Below are 20,833 nucleotides of genomic sequence, written 5' to 3'. Positions count from 1 at the left end.
AAAAGTGCTGCAAATTCCCTTCTGGCCCTACTTGCTGAAAAAAGGATCTATCTTTTGATGTATTTTGAGCTACATAAACTGCTCCCTAGAAGGCAATAATAAAGAGTGCGGGTCGATTGACCAAGCTGCTATTTGATCTATCACACTCTTCTTAGCTGTTGCTTACAACTGACTTGCTCTCATATCCCTTATCTTGCTATAAACTGCCACATGCATTGAATTCACATTTTTATGAATTCGCTAAGTTTGCCTGGAACGAAACACATTGCAGATGTAAAACAATGTCAGATGGGTTGTATTAAGTTTGCCACAAGACAGCAACAACAGAAAACCCTCCAAAAATAAACAGGCAACAGTTTAAAATTAAGAGAGCTCCCCAAACTCACAGATGCAGAACATCCACAGGTTCGTCACTACTATAAAATTGTTTATCACATCGGCATGGAAGAATTTGTACCCTAAGACTTTACACAATAATGTAGAATAGTACATAATTTTTATTCCCTACAGAGAAGCCATGGAATTTTATTTTAAAAAGGTAAAACCAGCATAATGAAGCTTTTTTCAGCATGATTTTAAAACAATGGCATTGCAGCTTTTGGACAATCCTATGTCAGAATCTGAAAACAGCAGCAACCCTCAGCATTTGTATGCAACACCTACCCAATTCTTCCTCCAGGTGAGTTATGGATCTTCCATTATCCGTGAGAGCCTTGAACACTGCAAGCCGTTCATGAAGATCTTCGTTAGAAGGATAATCCTTGATAACCTTAAAGAAATGTGCTCTGAGGATTCCTAGTCTCTCACCCTGAAAGGAGAAAGAATTATAGTGAGAGACACAATAGCAACTGAAAACGAGACTTATTACAGACCATGAATAGGAAACTATAAGAATGTTCTTCACACTTTAAAAGCGAACTTTTCCCCCCTTGGGCTGTGTTAGTGTCTACTGAAAATCTTGCCATGGTCTGTTGGGAAGGCAGTCAGTTCCCCTTGGCCTCTTACAGACATTTATCAAGCTGTCACCACTGACCCCAGACAGCTTTTCCAACATTCACCAGGCCCAGAACCCCAGAGATGCGGAAAGTGGGCCATGTAGCAACAGCCAGACCACTAATTCCAGGACTTGAAAAGGAAATACTACAGACAGCACTGCTCAGTGGGATGCTGTAGTAGCTTGAAGATTCATAATGAGCTTGACTTGATCAGACTGAAGAAAAAGGCTCATGTACAAAATTTGCCTCGATGCTTGGCATACCTGCCATAGCATGGATGCTGCAGGTCAGGATTAAGGTGCTTGACACAGCTGTCTAGATTATACAGTGCCTGCTGCATTGTGCTTGAATTCAGCCACTGCAATCACTCCCCCTTTTCAGGAGTACAAAATTCCTCCCAAATTAAAAGAAAAAAAAGGTTAAACTGAAAGTCAAGAGAATTAATCAAACCGAACGCTAGGCTTTTCCTGTTCACTGCGCTGGACTAAAATAAAGAACGAGAAGAATTTAAATGGCAGGAGGCAGCCAGCCAGTGCTATTCATCTTCCTCCATGCAAGCCCTATTTGGAAGGGGGAGGCTTTACCTGTCCTTGAATGATGGCCTTCAGCAGGTGAAGCACAGCATGCCTGGCTTCTGCTGGTAGCTCTGGCTGCAGCATATCAGCTACCACTTTCCATATTGCTTCCACCGCATGCTGTAAGTGGACACAGAAAGCAACAGCACAATTTATTAGATAGCTATCGTTAGCAGAGTTAAGCTTCTTCTAGGGTCTTCCCCCTACGATGCAGTCACTTCTTGAATTGGGACAAGTTACACTGAGAAAAGTTAACAAGATTCATGACTCCTAGCTTCCTAATGCCCTCCTCCCTGAGTGCTACTTCCACCCACCTCTCTTATAGCCAGAGTGGAATTTGTGAGCCACATCTGCCCAGCAAAAGTTGGCCTACACATAAACAAAATGACTAGACTGGCTTCATTCATACCATTAGCTATTTCCATGCAAGTCTCTGTGTGGATGCTTTTGCTTTGAGTTTAACCAACATGACAATCTGATATAATGAGCATCTAATGCAGAGACTTGCACAGAAATAATTAAGAGCGTGAATTAAAGGGGATTTAAAGTTATTTCAGTGCCTGTTTGTTCGTAGAGCAACTCTAGGTCAGAGGGAACTAGTGGACACTTCCCTGCAGGACTGTAACAGCTACTAATAAGGTCAGGTCAAGAGCAGAGTCCCACCACCCTACAACAGGTGTAATAACTTTGGTGTCTTCTTTTAAGCACCTCTTCAACTACTTGTCCTGGAAAGCCTTTCAGTGCTGCTCTCTCAGCTTTGCTTTGGAGGGTGAGCTCTTTGTCATACAGTTTATGTTTCCACTGTTAAATCAGACTAATACAAATTCATAGATTCTAAGGCCAAAAGGGACCATTGTAATCAACTCATCTAACCTCCTTCATAATACAGGCCATAGATGTTATTTGAAATAATTTGGCGTTGAACTACAGCCTGTCTTTTAGAATAAGACTGAATTTTGATTTAATAATTGCCAGTGATGGAGAATCCTCCACTGCCCCTATTAAATTGTTCCAGTGGTCTTTGCAGCAGGGATCATTAATTTCTTATAGGTTTGTGCAGCACAACAACAATGCAAGATATAACTTTCTGGATTACAACAATTATAACAATGTTAAGGTAGGCCAAATTACCGAAGCGTCTTGTGACAAGAGAAGTCAAAGGCTGTTGCTTACATCTTACCTCAGTCCTCCTAACATTTACCCTACACCTGACAGCAAACATACCTCTTCAAATTTTTTGGTTTTTGCTACTTCACAGATTTGACCAATCGCTCGTATCCGGTTATTTAATCCACACTCTACGCTCAATTCCTGAAAAGAAGAATGGAAATAATTAAGATAATCCAGGCTCTGCCTTTCTTCATGAGAAACATCCCTCTCCATATCTCTCAAAATGACCAATTGGATCATTATAAAATTTGCTCCACATTGTCTAAAAAATATTTTAGAGCCTAACCATTAGTCGCCCCCCCCCAGAGATGCACTCAAATGAAGCTGTAACCAACATCAGCAGGTTAAAGCTCATGTAGAATGATGACAGAATGAGGGGGAAATGGAAAGTGTGCTCTAATTTAGCCTAATATAATTGCACTTTACATGACAAAGCACCTTTCAGCCAGGCATCTCAAACTACCCAGTCATGTTAACTAATTAAGACTTGGCAATTCTATGAGGTACATAACCTTACCCCCATTTTATCTATGATTGACCTGAGCGACAGGTAGGATAAGTGAATTGCCCTAGGTCACAAAAGAAGTCAGTGGCAAAGCTGGAAATAGGACTCAGGAGTCCCGTTTCCCTGTCTCCAGCTTTAACCACCAAATCACGCCCCCCCCCCTCCATTTTTGTGCCCATTAATCTCAGCTCATACTCTAAACTCAGTCCTCAAACCTTATGACAATTTACCTTGAGTATTTCCGCAGTGATGATAAACTCTGTTTGCTTGCCCTCTGATGATTTGGAACTAGGCCGGGATGGTCCCAGACCTAAGAGGCTCTTAAACTTCTCCTTTAACCCAGGATCCTTGTTTTGCTGCTTCGCCATGGTTGACAAGAAAGCACCAAGAGGCCCCTGCATGCATAAAACAGTTCTATATAGAGAACAGTAGACTGAACCTATGAACCAGCAAACGCTGGAATCATCTCACTTTTCAATGGGATATTTACACACAGCTCTACTGTCGCAAGTCTTTGCAAACAGGCCAAGGAGTGAACTCCCTTCAGATCAGGGAAGAGAGACACTGGCAGGTGCAATGCTGCCAGGTATGTGAGACGTTTGTGCCACTGTAACCATTGCTGGAACATGGAGCCAGCTAGGGACTTCCTTGTCTGGGGCAGCACTTTGCCAGAGGGCTGTATGTGCAATAAAGCAGCACCAAATGCCTGACATGTCAATTTTAAAACTGCTGAATTGTTTTATTTTATAGGAACTCATAAGGTGTTTTGCTCCCAGGCTAAAAATCTTGTATAAATTTCATCTCAGAGCAAATTTTGAAAGTGGCTATAAATGAAAAAAGGAGGAGTTATCACAAAAGTGTTAAACTAATTAAATATTACATCACACTAACTACAGGGGGTGTTAGAGGGAAACAAGGAGGGTGAGGATAGCTCAGTTTGAGCATTGGCCTGCTAAACCCAGGGTTGTGAGTTCAATCCTTGAGGGGGCCACTTAGGGATCTGGGGCAAAAACTGGTCCTGCTAGTGAAGCCAGGGGGCTGGACTCGATGACCTTTCAAGGTCCCTTCCAGTTCTAGGAGATAGGTATGTCTCCAATTATTTAAAAAAAAAAAAAAAAAAAAAAAAAAAAGATGGGTCAATCTCAACCAAAAACAGCCAAGGCCTTCAGATGCCATTTCTCCCACAAAACAGGCTCCCATTAGACCAGATACAGCTTTAGTGGCTGCTACAGGAATACTGCAAGTGCTAAATAAATATACTCTTCATCACATATGCCTCCTTTTTGTGAGAAAGAGGGTCCCACCTCCACAATGGGCCTGCTGTCCCCTCAGTACTGGGAACAAGTTAATCCCCAACATCCACCATATGTATTTTGTGCAGGATCCCTTTATAAGTCCCTCACAGCCCCAATATCTCACATATCTAGGTGGGGTTCCCTGTAGAGTTCCCACTCTCCCCCCCACTGCACATATCCCAGCTCCCTAGAGGGACAGGCCCCTTCCTTAACCCCTCTCCCACATAATCCCCCATCCTATCTCCACCAGAATGGTCCCCTACACGTCCACTCCCTAGTACCCACATAGCCCAGCTCTCATGGGAAGACCACTGCCTAACCCCCTCCAGTCCCTAATATCCCAGCTACTTGCAGGGGATCCTTGGACAATTTCCCCCAGAAAAAGCTCACCGCCTCCACGGGTGGCCCTGTGTGACCCCCAGGTACCCACCCCCCAGCTGCTCACGGGGGGGGGGGGGTGCTCCCATAACAACCCCCCCCCCAGGGGACACCCTCTTTATAACCCCCCGTGCACCAAGCCCCCCAGCCCATCTGGGGGGTGACCCCACATAACCCCCCAACCCCCATAGGGGAGACCCTCCCCCAGCCACACCCCCATACCGCCCGCCCCGCTCCCCGGGCCATACCCGCAGCCGGGCCCCGGGGACACTCACCCCTCCAGCCAGCAGGCCCAGCCCCCTCACCCCGCACACAGCTCCCCGCCCACTCCGGCCGGATGGACCCGCCCCTTCCGGGTAAGGCGGGCACGTGACTGCCGCGCGGCATGCTGGGGCTTGTAGTCCAGGGGAGCCATGTGCGCGGCAGCCCCGCATCCCCCGCGGTCTGGGGGCAGCGGCGGGAGGATGGTGACCAGGCAGCTAGGCAGGGCCGCGGCGGCAGCAGCAGCAGCAGCAGCAGCAGCAATAAGTACGAGGGGGTCAGAACCCAGATTCCCCCTCCTTTGCGGGGCTCCCCCAGCACGAACTGGGGCTGAGGGAGAGTGCAGTGGGGTGCATGGAGGGGGAGGGGCTGGGAGAGATGGGGGAGGGGCTGGGAGATGGATGTGGGGTGCATAGAGGGGTGGGAGATGGAAATGGGGTGCATGGCGGGGGAGGGGCTGGGAGATGGATGTGGGGTGCATAGAGGGGTGGGAGATGAAAGTGGGGTGCATGGAGGGGTGGGAGATTGAAGTGGGATGCGTGGAGGGGGAGGGGCTGGGAGAGGGAAGTGGGTGCATGGAGGGATGGGAGATTGAAGTGGGGTGCATGGACGGGGAGGGGCTGGGAGAGATGGGGAGGGCTGGGAGATGGATGTGGGGTGCATGGAGGAGGAGATGGAAGTGGGGTGCATGGAGGGGAGGGCTGGGAGAGGATGGAGGGGAGGGGCTGGGAGATGGATGTGGGGTGCATGGAGGGGAGAGGCAGGGCTGAGAGATGGAAGTGGGGTGCATGGAGGGGAGGGGCTGGGAGAGGGAAGTGGGGTGCATGGAGGGATGGGAGAGGGAAGTGGGGTGCATGGTGGGGGAGGGGCTGGGAGGGAAGGGGGAGGGGCTGGGAGATGGATGTGGGGTGCATGGAGGGGGAGGGGCTGGGAGGGAAAAGTGGGATGCATGGGGAGGGGGGGGGAGAGGTGGGGAAGGGGCTGGGAGATGGATGTGGGGTGCATGGAGGGGAGGGCTGGGAGAGCTGGGAGGGAAGGGGGAGGGGCGGGGAGATGGATGTGGGGTGCATGGAGGGGGAGGGGCTGGGAGAGGTGGGGAAAGGGCTGGGAGATGGATGTGGGGTGCACGGAGGGGGAAGGAATGTGGGTTTGGAAGAAGATCCGACATGAGGGGTAACTGGCTGTGAGGGGATGTGAATTTTGGGGGAGGGTCTCCCCTCCTGGAGCTGCTGCCTGCACCCACCTACCCCCGGGCCCTGTGCAGTCGCTGTTGTGGGAGTGTTGGCCCAGCTAATCTAACTCTGAGCTCCTGCATCATATTGGCTACCGCCGCATCAGTTCACCAAGCCCATCCCCAGCCAGGAGGGCTGGCATAGATAGGGTGACCAGACAGCAAGTGTGAAAAATCGGGATGGGGTTGGGGGAGTAATAGGAGCCTATATAAGAAAAAAACCCAAAAATCGGGACTGTCCCTATAAAATCGGGACATCTGGTCACCCTAGTTGTAGACCCCACAGTAGGGGACATTAAACTGCCTCTGCCCCTGGCATGACCCAGGAGACAAGCCTGCTCCAGCGTAGCCCTGCACTGGCAGGTACCTGAGATAAGTGCTGCAGTGGCTCAGAAGGCAGCCCTTTGCATGTGGTCCAGCCCTGTGCAGAGGCGAGAGACATGTGATTGCATGTCATGCTGTTCTGCTGTGTGTGTGCACTGTTACATGTGAAAGGGGCCGTTTTCCAATAAGTTCTTATACACTGGAAAACTTGCCTTATGTGTATGTGGTGAACCTGGTTGTGTTCCTGATGGGAGGGCTTGGGGGACAAGCAGGGGAGTGATGGAACCTTAGCCTGACTTTAGGCTGCATGGCTCCGCTGTATTGGTGTAGGGAGGACCTTGGCCCTGACTATTCCAAAGGCTGTGGTCTGAAAGTCCCTTTTTCACCTCTTTCAGGAAGTCGGGCCCATAGCACAGCACCCGTCCCATCAAAGAGCAGCAGGAAGGGGAAGAAAGTCAATGTTCTGTATGACTCTTTGGAAGGAGGCATTGCTGAGAAGGAGGAGACTGACTCCAAGAAGCTGAAATGGGAGCCAGGGAACTGGAGGCAGCAGCTGGAGAATATCCGGGAAATGAGGCGGAATAAGGATGCTCCTGTGGATCAGATGGGGGCTGAGAAGTGTTTTGACAGCAGCGCACCTCCAGAGGTAAAGCAGGCAGCTTACCATTCAATCTGAGAGCGTTAGCTGAGCAACAGATGATACTGTGCAACTTTCTCCAGCTGTAGAGCTCAAACTTCTTCATGCTGGAGGGCAGGTACCCTACCCTAGTTTTACAGCAGTTCCACGATTTGCCCAGGAATGTGTGTTTGAAAGGTGTGAGAGCTATAGGCCGTGAGAAATGGTGTAAATTCTGCTGGTCACTCAGAGAGTGGTTTATCTTGCCGGATGAATGATATGTTCTCCTTGGCGGCTCTTTACTGGGCATCAAAGATGAAGAACTGAGATGAAGAAGGGCTGTTCCATGGGGTGCTCTGTCATCCCATTACCTGAACTTGACCATCCCTTTCATCAGCCCTGATCTTGATGCCTCTGTTTTGACCGTGAGCGAGAAGAGACTCTCCCTGGTGGAAACCAGTATGATGAAGGGTTGCTGTGCTCTGACTGTGCTACGGAGGCTTAATCCTTTGGTCTGGAGGCCCAGTGAGAGCTAGTGGCAGGTTACTGTAAGCTAAGGGGTGGGCGCTGTTTCAGTGGGGGGCCAGCGACACAGAGTTCAGCTGGGGATCCATGCTGTTCATTTTGCTCCTCATAGCCCTGCACACAAACAAACCTTGTATCCCCTACTGCTGCGTGGTAGGAGAACATGTAGACACACAGTGAGATAATTGCATCCTACAACCATGTGCTTGAAGACACATCCAACAAAGGCCAATGTAGGCAGCCCCACCACACAGAGCTAAGTATTTAGCAAGTCAGAAGATGAGAACTGGGGGAGGGAGGCTTGTCCTCACTTCTTGTTCATTCTGCCTCTACGAGCATCTGTCCTTGTTCATTCTCTAATAATATGTTAAGTGTTAGGAACCCTAGAGGGGGAAAAGACACACCAAAGAAAAGAGTTTCAGCAGCTGTGTGGATGCTGCCTTCCCCTCAAGTGAAATGTGTGGTGAAGGAGCCTGGCTCTGGAGACGTGCTATGGAACAACAGTGTGAATTTCCCCAGCTGGTCTCCACTCAGGCAGCAGCTCCGACATAGGGAGAGAAGTGGAGTGGCCAGCAGAGCTGTGCAAAACAGTCCTGATCTGGAGGTTCATTTTTCACTCAAAACTTGAACCAGATTTTGTGGAGTTTAAGGCCAGAACGGACCATTAGATCATCTCACCTGACCTCCTGCATATCCCTGCTAATTAATTTCACCCAGTTACCCCATACTGACCCCTTAATTTGGGTTAGACTGAAGCATGTCAGTCCTCAGGAGACTGAACTGTTGTGTGCCAAAGGCAGAGAATAGGAGACCGAGGTGCCACCACGAACATGCTAGATGCTTTAGATGGCTAGAAACTGGTCCCTGGTGCAAGTAACTTCTAGTCTGCAGCCCACAAACACTGGGAGCGTGACAGTCAGGGGTAACTGGGGTCAAAAAAGAACTGGATAACTTCATGGAGGATAGGTCAATCCATAGATATTGGCCAAGATGGGCAGGGACTTAACCCCACACTTGAGACAACTATAAACCTCTGACTGCCAGAAGCTGGGAGTGAAAGACGAGTGGATCGCTGCATAACTGCCCTGTTCGGTGCACTCCCCTTGAACTTCTGGTACAGGCCACTCTCAGAGACAGGATACTGGGCAAAATGGATCATGGTTCGATTCAACATGGCAGCTCTTATGTTCTTAATGAAGAGTGACATATGCCACATACGTGGTTTTTATTAGTGACAATTTTTTTTTTTTTAATTTAATCTTAAATGGAGACACTTGCTGATGGGAAGATTAAGGTTTGTGAGCCAGGGAGCAAGGTGATGTTTGGTTTTGAGTGGAAGACATGGAAAAATATTCTGGTGGTCTCTGCCAATTGTTGTAGGCTGGTGGCTCATAAAGGCAGCTCCAGAAATCCCTTTGGGAGTCATGGATAAGTCATATCTAGTTGATTGGTCTCAACAGCCTCCAGTGAAGGGAACAAGCATTAAGAGGAGCCGGGAAACCCACCTCTTCCCAAAATAAATCAATGTGAGCTTTACTAATGGGATTCTCTCAGCATAATTGCTGATTGTTACACCCGTTTCTAGCAGGGAACTACAATGAGGCATCTCGTGTAAAGGTGACTTGCGAGGACAGGGAGGGAAGGAAGTTGTGTGTCCCCTTTTCCTCTTCTCTGTTGGTTGACGGCAGCCTGCAGGTCTGCACACACTGATGCCCTAGTTTAATGCAAGTTCTAAAGTGACTTCGGTTAGACCAGTGCAAAGGCTGGTTGGATGCTCTTATTCTAGGTTAGCTGAAGTTCATAAGGGGCAGCTTTAAGAAACTGGAATAAGCCCCTCCAACTAAATTAAGAGCATCCACCCAGGAGTTTGCAGCAATTTAAATATGTTTAAAAACTGATTTCAAGTTAAACTGGTGCCACTGTCTCCAGTAGAAAAGGCCTAAGTGGGTTATAGGCAGTTGCCCTCTCCCCTCAGCCCAGGAAGGATTAAATGCCTCACCCAGATTCTGTCCAGGCCCTTCCTTCAGGGCACAGTTTATTATGCCAATACTAAATTTGCAGAGTAACACAAAACCAAGCTGTTCCCCTGCGCAAAACTGGCTGCAGGGGCCCAGAGGCCTTTCTCCTTGGGTCTCTTCCTCCTGCTGCAGGGCTTGTCGCTGGAGCCAACCTGCTTTCTGCAGTTTCTCCTGGGCTGAGCTCTTTCAGCCTTTATAGGAAGCACCCGGGGGCCCCCTTTCCAGCTGGGTCTGATTATCCCTTTTACCAGGCCCAAACCCTTTTTCTTAAAGGGGCTCTGCCTCAGAACAGGGCTGGCTGGCTGGCTGGCCCCATTACCCCTAAAGGGACAGACCACCCAGTTACACACAGCCACAAAGGAGTCTTGTACTGGTTTAACTAAAGACGTGTGAGTTTGGACCTAGAGCGCTCAAGATCTTACAATAATAGACTGGCCGTGCCCTTTGTGCTTGACTGAGTCTAGGCATGTGGTTTGGGAGAGCTCTCGGCCTGTAACTGCAGAGGCACAGGTGTTGGTTGGCCCTCTACCAAAGGAACTTTTGATTCCATGTCTAGATATTTGAGTTAGATAGTAACAGAGTTTTAAACAGTCTGTGTGCAAATCCCTTCTCAGTTGTGCTTTTTTCTTAGATGGCTTATCTGATGATGTAATCCTGCCAATTCTCCCATCAGCCACAGTTTTGCAGGATCTAAAGAGCAGACAAGACTTAAATCTTTAACACAAAGAACAAAGCAGAATTTTGGTGGGGGGTAGGGAGGGGGGCAAAAGGAAACTTTCTAGGCTGCTTTTATGCGCTATAAAGAAGTAAAAAAGGACACAGATCTAGTATTTCTCCCCCTTAGTTCACCATTAAGAAAACACTTGTTTAAAAATGCAGGCGTGCTGGGAATGGTGCTGTGCTTCCCCAAGTCGCTGGCACGGAATCAGAGGCCCAGAATGACGCCGGCCTCCAAAGGGAACATCTGCACACGTTTGCATCGGTACAAAAAACAAACCGTGATGGGAGGCTGCAGGGAGACTCTATCAAATGGCATTGTTTGTGCGAGAACATTTAGATAAAGGGCAGGCTGACTCTGGTGATCTCTGCAGAACAGCTCGAGCAACATATACTTGAGCAGACCACAGGGCTCCAAAGGGAGGCTATTGAAGATGCAAGTGGGTAGATTTATTTGACATATTGCTCTTGTAATCTCTGGCCCCGGACGGGGGTCGTGTCCTAGTCTGAAATCCCTAGTGAAAATGGTTAGCTTCTGCTTTAGTCTGCGACAGCGTGTGACGCCGTAAAGACACATCAACCAGCACAAAGTGATACTCTAGGGTTAAAGAGAACCACAAGTCATCACTGGGAAATAACTCTTTTCCCTAAGGGAATAGACTTATTCCTTCCAAGATAAAGCTAGGCATTGTAATAACCCCTAGCACAATAACCCTGGGCTTTTCCGGTTGCTGGCTAGAACTTTCAAGGGCTGGTTTTAGGGGGTTGAGGAGCCTGAATCTGGAATTGTAGCCTAAATGTTCTGCAATCATCTTAGTTGCTACACTAACCCCCAGCACCGGGTGCTTAGCTGGGAAGACGGGGTCTGCAGTGCAGAGTCACAGAGGGAAGGAAATTCTAACTCAGCAGTAAAGCAGGAAATAAAGACACCAGGTCAAATCCTGCTCCGTTACACCACAGCAACTTCACTTATTTCAGTGACGTGCCTCCGGACTCGCTGGTGTAAGATCAGAATTCAGCCAACTAGGGTATTTCTGGTGACTGTGCTGCACACTGGACTGTTCTGAGGCCTGAGTCTGGAGAAACATTCATCTCAGTGAAATGCTCTGTCCAGAGTAGTCCAGCAATTCAATGTCTCATTACATATTTGATCCTAATTTCTAAGGGCTTGTCTACATGGTGAGTTACTGTGCGGCAAGTCAGCCTGTGACCCTGCAGTGCACTAGTTAGCTGCAGTATAACGTCCCATGTGAGTGGTGCTACAGTGCGGTGACTTTCACTGCAGTGCCCATGTGGGATGTTACTGCGTGGCAAGCTGGTGCACCGTAGAGTCATGCCTTGGCTGGCCCTGCACTAACCTGAGGACAGTCCCTTAGGCTGGGACTTTCAAAGAGGCCTGTGGGAATCAGGCACCCAAATCCCATTGAAATCCAATAGGAGTCAGGTGGGTGTGACTTAGAAGCACAAATCCCATTGAAAGTCAAGGGCACGTGCTCCTCAATCATGTAGGCATTTCTGCAAATCCCAGCTCTGTCTTTCACTGTCAAGCCTGCAGAGATGCCGATTCCATGGACATGAACTCCAGCGAATTATATCATCACCCCGTTGCTTTTCTGTAAGCAGTGATTACCTAAGAGGAAAACTTGAGGGGTTCCGGGGAGACAGAAGTAGATACAATTTCTGACTCCTCTCGACTGCAATCTCTTTTATTTAAGTAATAATAAGATAAGAGCTGAGGAGAGGCCCATATGGCACATATTGATGCGCATGTCACGTGTGTGTGTGTCTCTGTACCCCAGACCCAGAACTTTCAGGCTCCCAGCCCTGTCTAGTCCAGGGTTCTCTGACACTCCATCTCCCATCTCATCCTTTAGGTGATGCGCTATCAGGTTCTGCTGTCACTGATGCTGTCCAGCCAGACCAAAGATCAGGTGACCTCGGCAGCCATGTTGCGCCTGCGGGAGCATGGCCTCACAGTGGACAATGTTCTGCAGACGGATGATGTGACTTTGGGGCAGCTCATTTACCCAGTGGGATTCTGGAAGGTGAGAGCCAAACCATAGTGGTCGTAGATGGCGGTTTGTCTAAGCAGAAGTCGAATAATGCCCCTGGTCCCCAAACTGCTGGCGTTGTCTCAGGAACATCTGAGGCACAAAGAGATGAGTCAGATCGAGGTGGTTGGATCGGCTTTTGCAAGCTTCACCCCCTTCTTCCATAAAAATTATCCAAATGACCTGTGATGGCAGTTGGGAACCACCTCTTTCGTTGCCTATTTATTTCTCTTGACTTCTCTCAAAGCAATGCCCCTTGTTGTCCCATTCATGTTCCCTACCTCTCTTACTCTCCTTTGCTACTCTCACCTCTTACACTCACCTGCTAGCGAGAATGCCTCTCTTTTCTCCCTTTATGTGTATTTCCTTTTTTTTTTTTCAGCTCACCATAGACTCTCATTTCTTCCCGCTTGCTGCAGGCAATCTGCATCATGTCCTGCTTACGAGGGACTCTATACTAATCTGCTGTAATTTGGAAGCTGTATTTTATCCCAGTTTTAGCAATCTGTATCCAGGACAAGAATGCACTCATTGGCATCATCTCAAGCATGGTTAGAGGTTAGAGCTGATCACGTTACAGCTTCTTTGTAGAATAAATCAAGGACATCTTTTGTATTTTCCTCTACAAACTCACGTCTGTTCCCTCAAATGAAGGAAATAGTCCTATTGTCTGGTACGTGTTTCTCCTTTCCATTTCTTGGATGGGAACTTAGCTCCTATGCAGTTTGCTTTCATTTCCCAGAACAAGGTGAAGTACATAAAACAGACGACAGCAATCCTGAAGCAGCAATACGGAAGTGACATCCCCAGTACCGTTAAGGAGCTGGTGAACCTGCCGGGAGTTGGGCCCAAGATGGCCCACTTGGTCATGGACATTGCCTGGAACAACGTGACTGGGATCGGTATGTTTTGCAGTGTGGAGGGCGCTGCTCTACCATGATCCGCCCACTCTTCCCAATCTTAATCTTTCCCGATCCATTGCTTGTAACGTAATAATACCTTGCTCTTATAGGGAGCTTTTCATCCATAGATCTCAATACCAGAAGGATTCTAAGGCTGGTGAAGTCACTTGGGCTAGTCGCTTATTCTGCCTGGATTTACTTATTTGCAAAATGGGTCTAATTGCTACCTCCTAGGTGTGCTGATTAAGAATGAAGGCATTGCTTAATTAATAATAACTAGGGATGTGTGGCGACTTGTATCATGCTTTAAGGTCCCCTGATGAAGAGTGCAAAGCAGCGGAGATGTAATTCCACGATACCTCTGTTAAACAACAACCTATTTTTTGTTTAAACAAATCTCACTTCGGAAACGGTTCTTTCGGGCCAGCTGGAGAAGGGACCGAGGAGGTCTGATTTTTGCAACTGTGCTTAGAAAGAGCTTAGTTGCTGATGGTCCCTGGGAGGATTTTGTTTGAAACTGGCTGTTTTAGGCTGAATTGGAATTAAGTTTAATTCCTAGCCGCAGGGTTCCTTGTGGAATTGTCAGACAAGAAGTGGCGATCCGTGTCTCTGTTTCTTTGCTCCGTTTCTGGTACTGGAAACTTACAAAAGTTGGAGGCCTAGATAGCACTGTATTCAGGTCCTGTTTCGATGTCTTCAGGCGATGGGGCTTATCATTTGAAGCCTTCTTGGATTTATAGTGGGGATGGGCCTCAGAGGCTGGGTTGGATTGGAGGGAGGTTCTGATAGCAATTGTGCCCCTTCATTTTAAAGGAACAGAATCTGGGTAAGGCAGGATTTTGATTTAGCTCATCAAGGCCAGCAGGTGGCGTTGCCATGCTAGTTTTTCTGTTCGGCTAAGACAGAGCTCCAGGTATGCATCAAGGTCTCTGGGGACAGATTAATATTCAAAGTGTGTTTGCTGCTTAATCAGAGAGAGTCATGGGAAACCTGGTAATGCTACCACCTGATGAATGACGCCTGCCTGGAGTGAAAATTCAATACCAAGTTCAACACTGGCCACAACTGTGTCTTGAAACTCGGCTTTACCAAGTGTGGTTCTTGCACTAGACTGGCAAGCTTTTGAGTCTCTTGTTCCTTCTGAACAGTTAATCCGCTGTTGGGGAGGAGGGTCTAGAGGGAGCTCTGATAGCTTTCCAAGGACTTGTAGGCACTGTTTTGATTTAGGAAGCAAAGCTGTACGCTTCCTGTTTACAGCAAGTTCCTGGGTTTTGTTCAATTAGCAACAGAAGGACCAGTCTGTCACTGCTGATCTAACAATAGTTTACTTTATGCTAAGAGCCTTTCATCTGGGAATCTCAAAGCACTTTTCAAACATTCCCTGAGCCTTCCAAACTCTTTGTGTAGCATTATTGCATTTGCTGGGGAAAGTAGGGGGCAGCGTTTGCAGCTTGCCTAATGTCAGCTGAGGCCACTGCAGGAAGAGAACCCAAAAGTCCTGGCCCCCAGTCCTGCGCCCTGACCTGCTAGATCACACCGCCACAAAGAAAACTGTTTGTGTGCAGCCTGCCGCCCCAGTCTGCTCAGAGTGACGTTGTCCTGGGGAAATCATGGCTTCCTTCAAAGCCACGTCCCACTGCTTTTGGGCCATATGTCGAGAGAGGAGCCACCTCTCTATAGCAGGGGTTCTCAAACTGGGGGTCGTGACCCCTCAAGGGGTCACGAGATTATTACCTGGGGGGTCGCGAGCTGTCAGCCTCCACCCACGCTTCACCTCCAGCATTTATAATAGTGTTAAATATTTTTTAAAGTGTTTTTAATTTATAAAGGGGGTTGCCCTCCGAGGCTTGCTGTGTGAAAGGGGTCACCAGTACAAAAGTTTGAGAACCACTGCTCTATAGCATTCTCGTAAAGTTCTTGAGATGATCAGCGACATCTCATGACTTAATAATCGTGATCCCTGCAGAGAGGGAACCCCACTTGATGCTAGCAAACCCTCAATGCAGAGAGTCAAAGGGACTTCTAGGATCAGGCTCCCAGGGAAGAACGGTCTTTTCGATTACGGGAATGTGCGCGTGTACGCACCCCTGCCTCTTCCGCCCGATTTATCGAAAGCTAATAATCATCCTTCAGGATAGAACGAAAATGGCCAAACTCCCGGCCGTGGACTTTGGGGCTTGGCGGCTGCTGTTTTTAGCCCTCCCATATTAATCCATTGGCAGTGCAGATGTCATGGCTGCAGCTGGAAAGGGCTTTGACTTCCTGTTCAGCCTGGTTTGGAGCCATTCTGAGCTGGCTCGCATCCTTTCCTGACACCCTGTCTGGCCGTAATGCTTAGACACTGTTCTGTGGCTTGGCAGGGCTCGTCTCTTACGGTAACCCTCAGCCTGGAGTGCTGCTAACCCCAGTAGATCAGCGTTGCTGCAGGGACTCCCAGGGATCAGTGGGAGTATCGGGGAGCTCGCTGCTTTGGTAAATCGGTGCACTTCTTTAGGTTCTGTACCCTGAGGTTCCTGTATTTGAAAATCCCACTCTAGCGCTTTTTTCCTTGCTGCCAACTTAAAGAATAACTTAATTCTGGGACAAAGTACATCTTAAAACACGTGTATTATTTAATTAACGCCGTAATTATTGGCTACTTAATCATTGAAATACAAATATTGTAACAATCCTGACCTTTGAGGACTGTGTAGGACGTGCGCTGGCTACCTCGGCTTCAGAGTGCTGCTAACGAAAGCCCTACATGGTCTGGACGCTGTCTGAAAGATCAGCTGTGTCCCTGGTGAGGCTGCCGTGCCTGCCATGAGATTGGCCTGGTAGCTACCAGAACAGGGAGAATGAATAACTCTGCCTCCCCCACCCCAAGATATTTAGTCGTAACTCCAAGCAAGTCTTGGTTTAATCCATGTTCTCCTAGGGAAGTGCCAAAAAGAATTGCTCTGAAATATGCCAGCAAGTAGCCCCAACACATGGGCAAGACACCAGGGACATGGAATAGCGGGGCGGTGTGAGGGGTTTCTCAGGTTGGCAGACAATTCAGAGGAAAAGGCAAAGTCTGACTTTGTGTTTATCTGAGAACTCCGGTCCAGGGTCCTTGAGAGAGGCAGATGGTCCAGTGAATAGGGCAGTGGCCTGAGAGTCGCGCTCGCCTCTGCTGCTGCTCAGCTGGGTGACCATGGGCAAGCCACTTCCCCTCGGTTTCCACAGCCACCAGGTGGGCATGACGACGCCCCCTTTCCCGTGGAAAGCGCGCTGAGCTCTATGGATGAAAAGCACCCTACAAGAGCGTGATGGCATCAGTGAGACCAGCTCATGCGCTCCTTGCCGTCTTGGGTAAGGAGTTTGGAGGTTGCCACAAATCCTCAAAGGCTAAGACCTCAGGAGTGACAACCTGCCTGTGTGCAAAGGGGTCAGATTAGTGCCTGGGATACATACAACTAAGGAAATATCTACAAGCCAACTCAAGCCCCAGATCTTGGCACTTCTGAATGGCAGACGGGGGAGTGGGGGGAAATTGTCTGTTTCACACTTTCACCATTGGCAAGACCTTGCTGTTCCTTCTTTGTGACACCCCCCGACTTACTCCAGCCATGGTACCCTGCCTCCCAGGGCCCTAGGACAGCAAAAACCCACTTGGCATCTGCCCTCAGATGGAAGAACCTCCCAATACAGGCTGGTGCATCTGCTATGGGTCCTGAGTTGACTGCTTCTTTAACTCCTTAGACCCTGCTCCCTCTTGACTCAGGCGTTCCCTCCTGATTCCAACCTCTCTGCTCCCCAGGCGTGGACACCCATGTGCACAGGATTTCTAACAGATTGAAATGGGCGAAGAAGGAAACTAAAACCCCCGAGGAGACCAGAGTTGCGCTGGAGGACTGGCTGCCCAGGTGAGGTGTCTCATGCAACGGGGGAATCTGGGCTGTTTTTCAGCTGCTGCTTGGCTCTGAAACACACACAGACACACACACAGACACACGCGCGCCCCCTTCCCTCCCGAGTACTCCCCCTCCTTGCAATCGTCACAGGACACTGCCACCTGCATTCCTTTCCCCAGTACCAGCCTGAAGCATCTTTCATTCATTGCTGTGGTCTATGGCAACAAGCGGCTGTCGCATCCAGCACACAGAACCCTGCGGAGCTGTTTCCTACCCTGCCCCATGGCATTGTCAGTGAGCCTGTCCCTCTCCTTGTCGCGGACGCAGCAGGGAAGGAAGCCTGGCATTGCAGTGCCTAGGCCTAGGCCTTGGCTGCGGGTTGTTTCTTGTTTCCTGGGGAACAGCACTAGTTCAGCTGTTTGGACAGTTCAGAGATGGCAGAGACTGTAGTCACTCCTAGGCTGTGCTGCTGGACGTGTTCCCTGCAGCGCATTCTCTACTGTCCAGTTTGGTTTAACACACCCAAGGCCATCACTTCCCTTGGGAGGCCATTCCACCAGCTAGTAGTGGTGATCTGTCTGCCGATCTCCTCAGCTGCAATGGAGTATGCCAGGGATGAACTCTGGCCTATATCTTAAATGATCAGTTAGTTTCTCTGTGTATCAGAGACTCAGAACAGGCGCTGAACAGGAAGGAAACCCCACTAAGTGCTCCAGACCAGCACTCCACTCTGTGTGCAGTGGCCTCTGGAATTTGTATGCTGCAAGGCCCAGCTACGGGTGCAGTGGGGATTTGGTGCCAGGGGGTAGCACAGCCCTATTGTGAGCTCTGGCAGAAGCCTGTCTGCTTCGTCCAGTGGTGGGACTAGCTGCGTATGTGCCTTTCCCCCGTTTACACCAGAGAGAGGAGAAAACAGAAAAGTTCCTTGGGTTGCTCCAGCCCTGGCCCCGAACCAGCATGGCAGGACTGGGCTCTGGGAAAGTCTGCGGGGCGGACGGGCGCTAGGGCTGGAATATGCCTCCAAGAGGATGAGGAGCTAGGACAGCTGAACTGTCGGTGGGAAAAGAATTAAAAACCTGAGCGGTGCTGGGCTGCTTTTCAGTCCTGCTCAGCAGCAGCATTGACAAAACTCATCTCCCTTCTGGGTCTGTAGGGACCTCTGGAGTGAGATCAACTGGCTCCTCGTGGGCTTCGGCCAGCAGATCTGCCTGCCTGTGAACCCTCGCTGCAGAGAGTGCCTCAACAGACACATCTGCCCGGCTGCGAAGAGATGCTGAGGGAATGGCTGCTCCTCCTAGAGCAACAGGGCTGCGCCGGGGTCGTGAAGCCGCTGGACTCTGAGCCCCAGTAAGACTGCATTGGAGGGGGGAAGGAGCGGGGGGAGACCTAGTGCTGCGGAGAGATGGGATGGGAATGCAGCAGCTACCCAGCAGATCTCTGAAGAGGAAAAGCTCTCTCTGAAATGCAGCCGTCCTGCTGAGTCAGCTCTGCAGGCGCAGTCCCTCGGTGTGGGTGTCTAACACAAACACTGCACAGGGACAGTGGGAACGGGGAAATGCTACACACTGCGGTGTCTGGTGGAGCGGGAAGGAGACCTCCGCCAGCTCGGTGCCTGGCCCTGCCTGGAGTCCCTGCCTCTAGCTGGTTGGGCACAGACTGGCTTAAGAGAGGTGGTTTTTTAATTAAGGTTTTACTGACAACTCTACAGCGCAGGAGGGAGCCTTGGTGGCCTCAGCCACAGCTGGAAGGCATAGAGGGTGAGCATGGCAAGGGCCAGCTGGAGGCAGGGAGGGGAGTATGGGGCAGCCCCCCACGGGGAGGGATATTACATTAAAAAGATACAATTTGGGCTTCACAAAGATGAGCCCAGCCCCCCAGACCAGGACGTTGGGGCTTCGCTGGTAGCCAAGAACGGGGGAAGCATCGAGAGCGATGTGGAGACTGGCCAGCAGGGCCGCTCTCAAGTTCAGCTTTGGCAACGCTGCCCCTCTCTGAACACTCTCCCCCCATGGGAACTCCTTGGATCTGCACTTAAAGCAAGTCTGCTGGATTTAAGTACATGCGTAAGTGCTGCGATGAGTAGCTCGGTTTCTGATCCTGGTGCTGTGTCTGCCTTTCAAAGGGTGCCGGATTGCGAAGGTGTTTTTCAAATGGGTATGAAATTTGGAGTGGTTGGGTATTTGAATTTCAGGTGTGGTGGGAATCTGTCACAGAACCACCCGTTCCAGTAGCAGCTGCGGTGCTTTGGCTTAATCAGATGATAAATATTGTTTTGACTGATCCTTCACGTGTCCAGATTTAACCCCTAAAGAATCAAGGGCCTATTGGATCGGAAACAGGAGAACACCTCAGCCATCTCTATCACAGCTGGGGGTGGGGGGAAGGAAACAGAAAATCCCCCTAAATACTGCAGGAATTTCCACAGAGGACTCCAGTGCAGAGCTGCTTGGAAGCACACTAGAGTCCAGAGTGTCAAAGAGATTTAGGTGCCTTTGAGGAGTTGGGCCCAAGCTGGGGAAAACTTTGCTACTGAAACGGTTAAGATTCCAACAACACCTTGTTCTTGCACTAGCATCGCACAAGCTTTGCCTAGCACAGGGGGAAGATCAGCAGTGGGCTGGAGTGGAAGGGCTGCTTTCTTCTGTTTGCATAATGCTGCGTAATCTTGATTACAGAGCGTCACCCACAAAGCCTACACTTGCAGTGCTCTGTCCTGACCTGGCTGGGCTCTGTGTCTCAGGCATAAGCGCTGCAGGTTGGGAGTTTCGGTCTCTGTATTAAAGGTGGGGACATACAGAGAGGGAAATCGGGCTTGTGCTTTTTTTGTGTGGCTTCATTCTAATGTTTAAAGGATGTCTGTAAAGTTATGCTCCCCCCCGCCCCCCACACCAGACACTGAAGTCTCATCTACACTGAGGCCTACTTAGAACTGGAGCAGTAGCGGGTGCATAACCTCAGAAACCCCGAGGAAGAGAGCTGGTTGAGAGAAGTGATTTTTTTTTTTTAAATAAACTTTTAAAATGTTTAGTTTATGCCTCTTTATCTCCAACACTTGGGCAAAAAGTTCTTTGTGCTAAAGATTCACCATACCCAGCTTTTTCCAATTAAGGGTTGAGAAATATGGATTTCAGAGTCATGAAATGAAGCCAATACTAGACATTCCTAAATTTAAAAAAGTAGTAAACCAAAATCAAACCTTTCAGGCCCCCTTATACCTCCAAGAAGCTGAAAAGGGCACCAACAATTTTCTTCTGTTGCAAGTCCCCGTTCTAAGCAACGACACCTATTAACCCATTGCAGAACTGCAGAGGCTGTTTGACCCACTCCTCTAACCAGCCAGGGGAGGGAATGGAATTGAATCTAACACACTTGTGCTGCCTTTCTGACACTCTGTA

At 49.3% G+C, this 20,833-nt stretch overlaps 2 protein-coding genes across 14 annotated transcripts in view; one reads left to right on the top strand and one right to left on the bottom strand.

The window, feature by feature from the left end:
* The window catches only part of TSC2 (TSC complex subunit 2), a 41,956-nt gene extending 36,723 nt beyond the window's left edge, over positions 1–5,233 (bottom strand). For 6 of the 11 annotated variants that reach the window (XM_039492736.1, XM_039492741.1, XM_039492740.1 and 3 more), the window contains exons 1-5: positions 4,550–4,689; positions 3,476–3,640; positions 2,795–2,881; positions 1,580–1,690; positions 664–808 (exon numbers count right to left, since the gene is read on the bottom strand). In XM_039492736.1, coding sequence (XP_039348670.1) covers positions 664–808; positions 1,580–1,690; positions 2,795–2,881; positions 3,476–3,613 — 481 coding nt within the window. In that variant the 5' untranslated portion in view covers positions 3,614–3,640; positions 4,550–4,689. The other 5 variants (XM_039492742.1, XM_039492744.1, XM_039492737.1 and 2 more) reach the window with 4 other exon arrangements.
* On the top strand, positions 5,153–20,465 carry NTHL1 (nth like DNA glycosylase 1). Of its 3 annotated transcripts, none has more exons than XM_039492750.1 (6): positions 5,153–5,274; positions 7,130–7,380; positions 12,485–12,655; positions 13,404–13,563; positions 17,345–17,450; positions 18,592–20,465. In XM_039492750.1, the coding sequence occupies exons 1-6, from the start codon at positions 5,256–5,258 to the stop codon at positions 18,713–18,715; spliced, it is 831 nt and encodes a 276-aa protein (XP_039348684.1). In that variant the 5' UTR covers positions 5,153–5,255; the 3' UTR covers positions 18,716–20,465. The 3 variants fall into 3 exon arrangements, with proteins under 3 accessions (XP_039348684.1, XP_039348682.1, XP_039348683.1); XM_039492748.1 differs by lacking the exon at positions 5,153–5,274 and adding an exon at positions 5,297–5,446; XM_039492749.1 differs by lacking the exon at positions 5,153–5,274 and adding an exon at positions 6,713–6,773.
* The last annotated feature ends 368 nt before the right edge of the window (positions 20,466–20,833 follow it).

Source organism: Mauremys reevesii, linkage group 10 (genome assembly GCF_016161935.1).
Source record: "Mauremys reevesii isolate NIE-2019 linkage group 10, ASM1616193v1, whole genome shotgun sequence".
Taxonomy (NCBI): Eukaryota; Metazoa; Chordata; order Testudines; family Geoemydidae; genus Mauremys; species Mauremys reevesii.
This window is presented reverse-complemented; position numbering and strand designations above follow the sequence as displayed.

Bases quoted from the DNA above. Each gene is read 5' to 3' on its own strand.
- NTHL1 (XM_039492748.1), top strand. From the start codon at position 5,332: ATGTGCGCGGCAGCCCCGCATCCCCCGCGGTCTGGGGGCAGCGGCGGG. The intron at 5,447-7,129 runs GTACGAGGGGGT...CACCTCTTTCAG, and splicing joins AGCAGCAGCAGCAGCAATAA to GAAGTCGGGCCCATAGCACA. The intron at 13,564-17,344 runs GTATGTTTTGCA...TCTGCTCCCCAG, and splicing joins GAACAACGTGACTGGGATCG to GCGTGGACACCCATGTGCAC.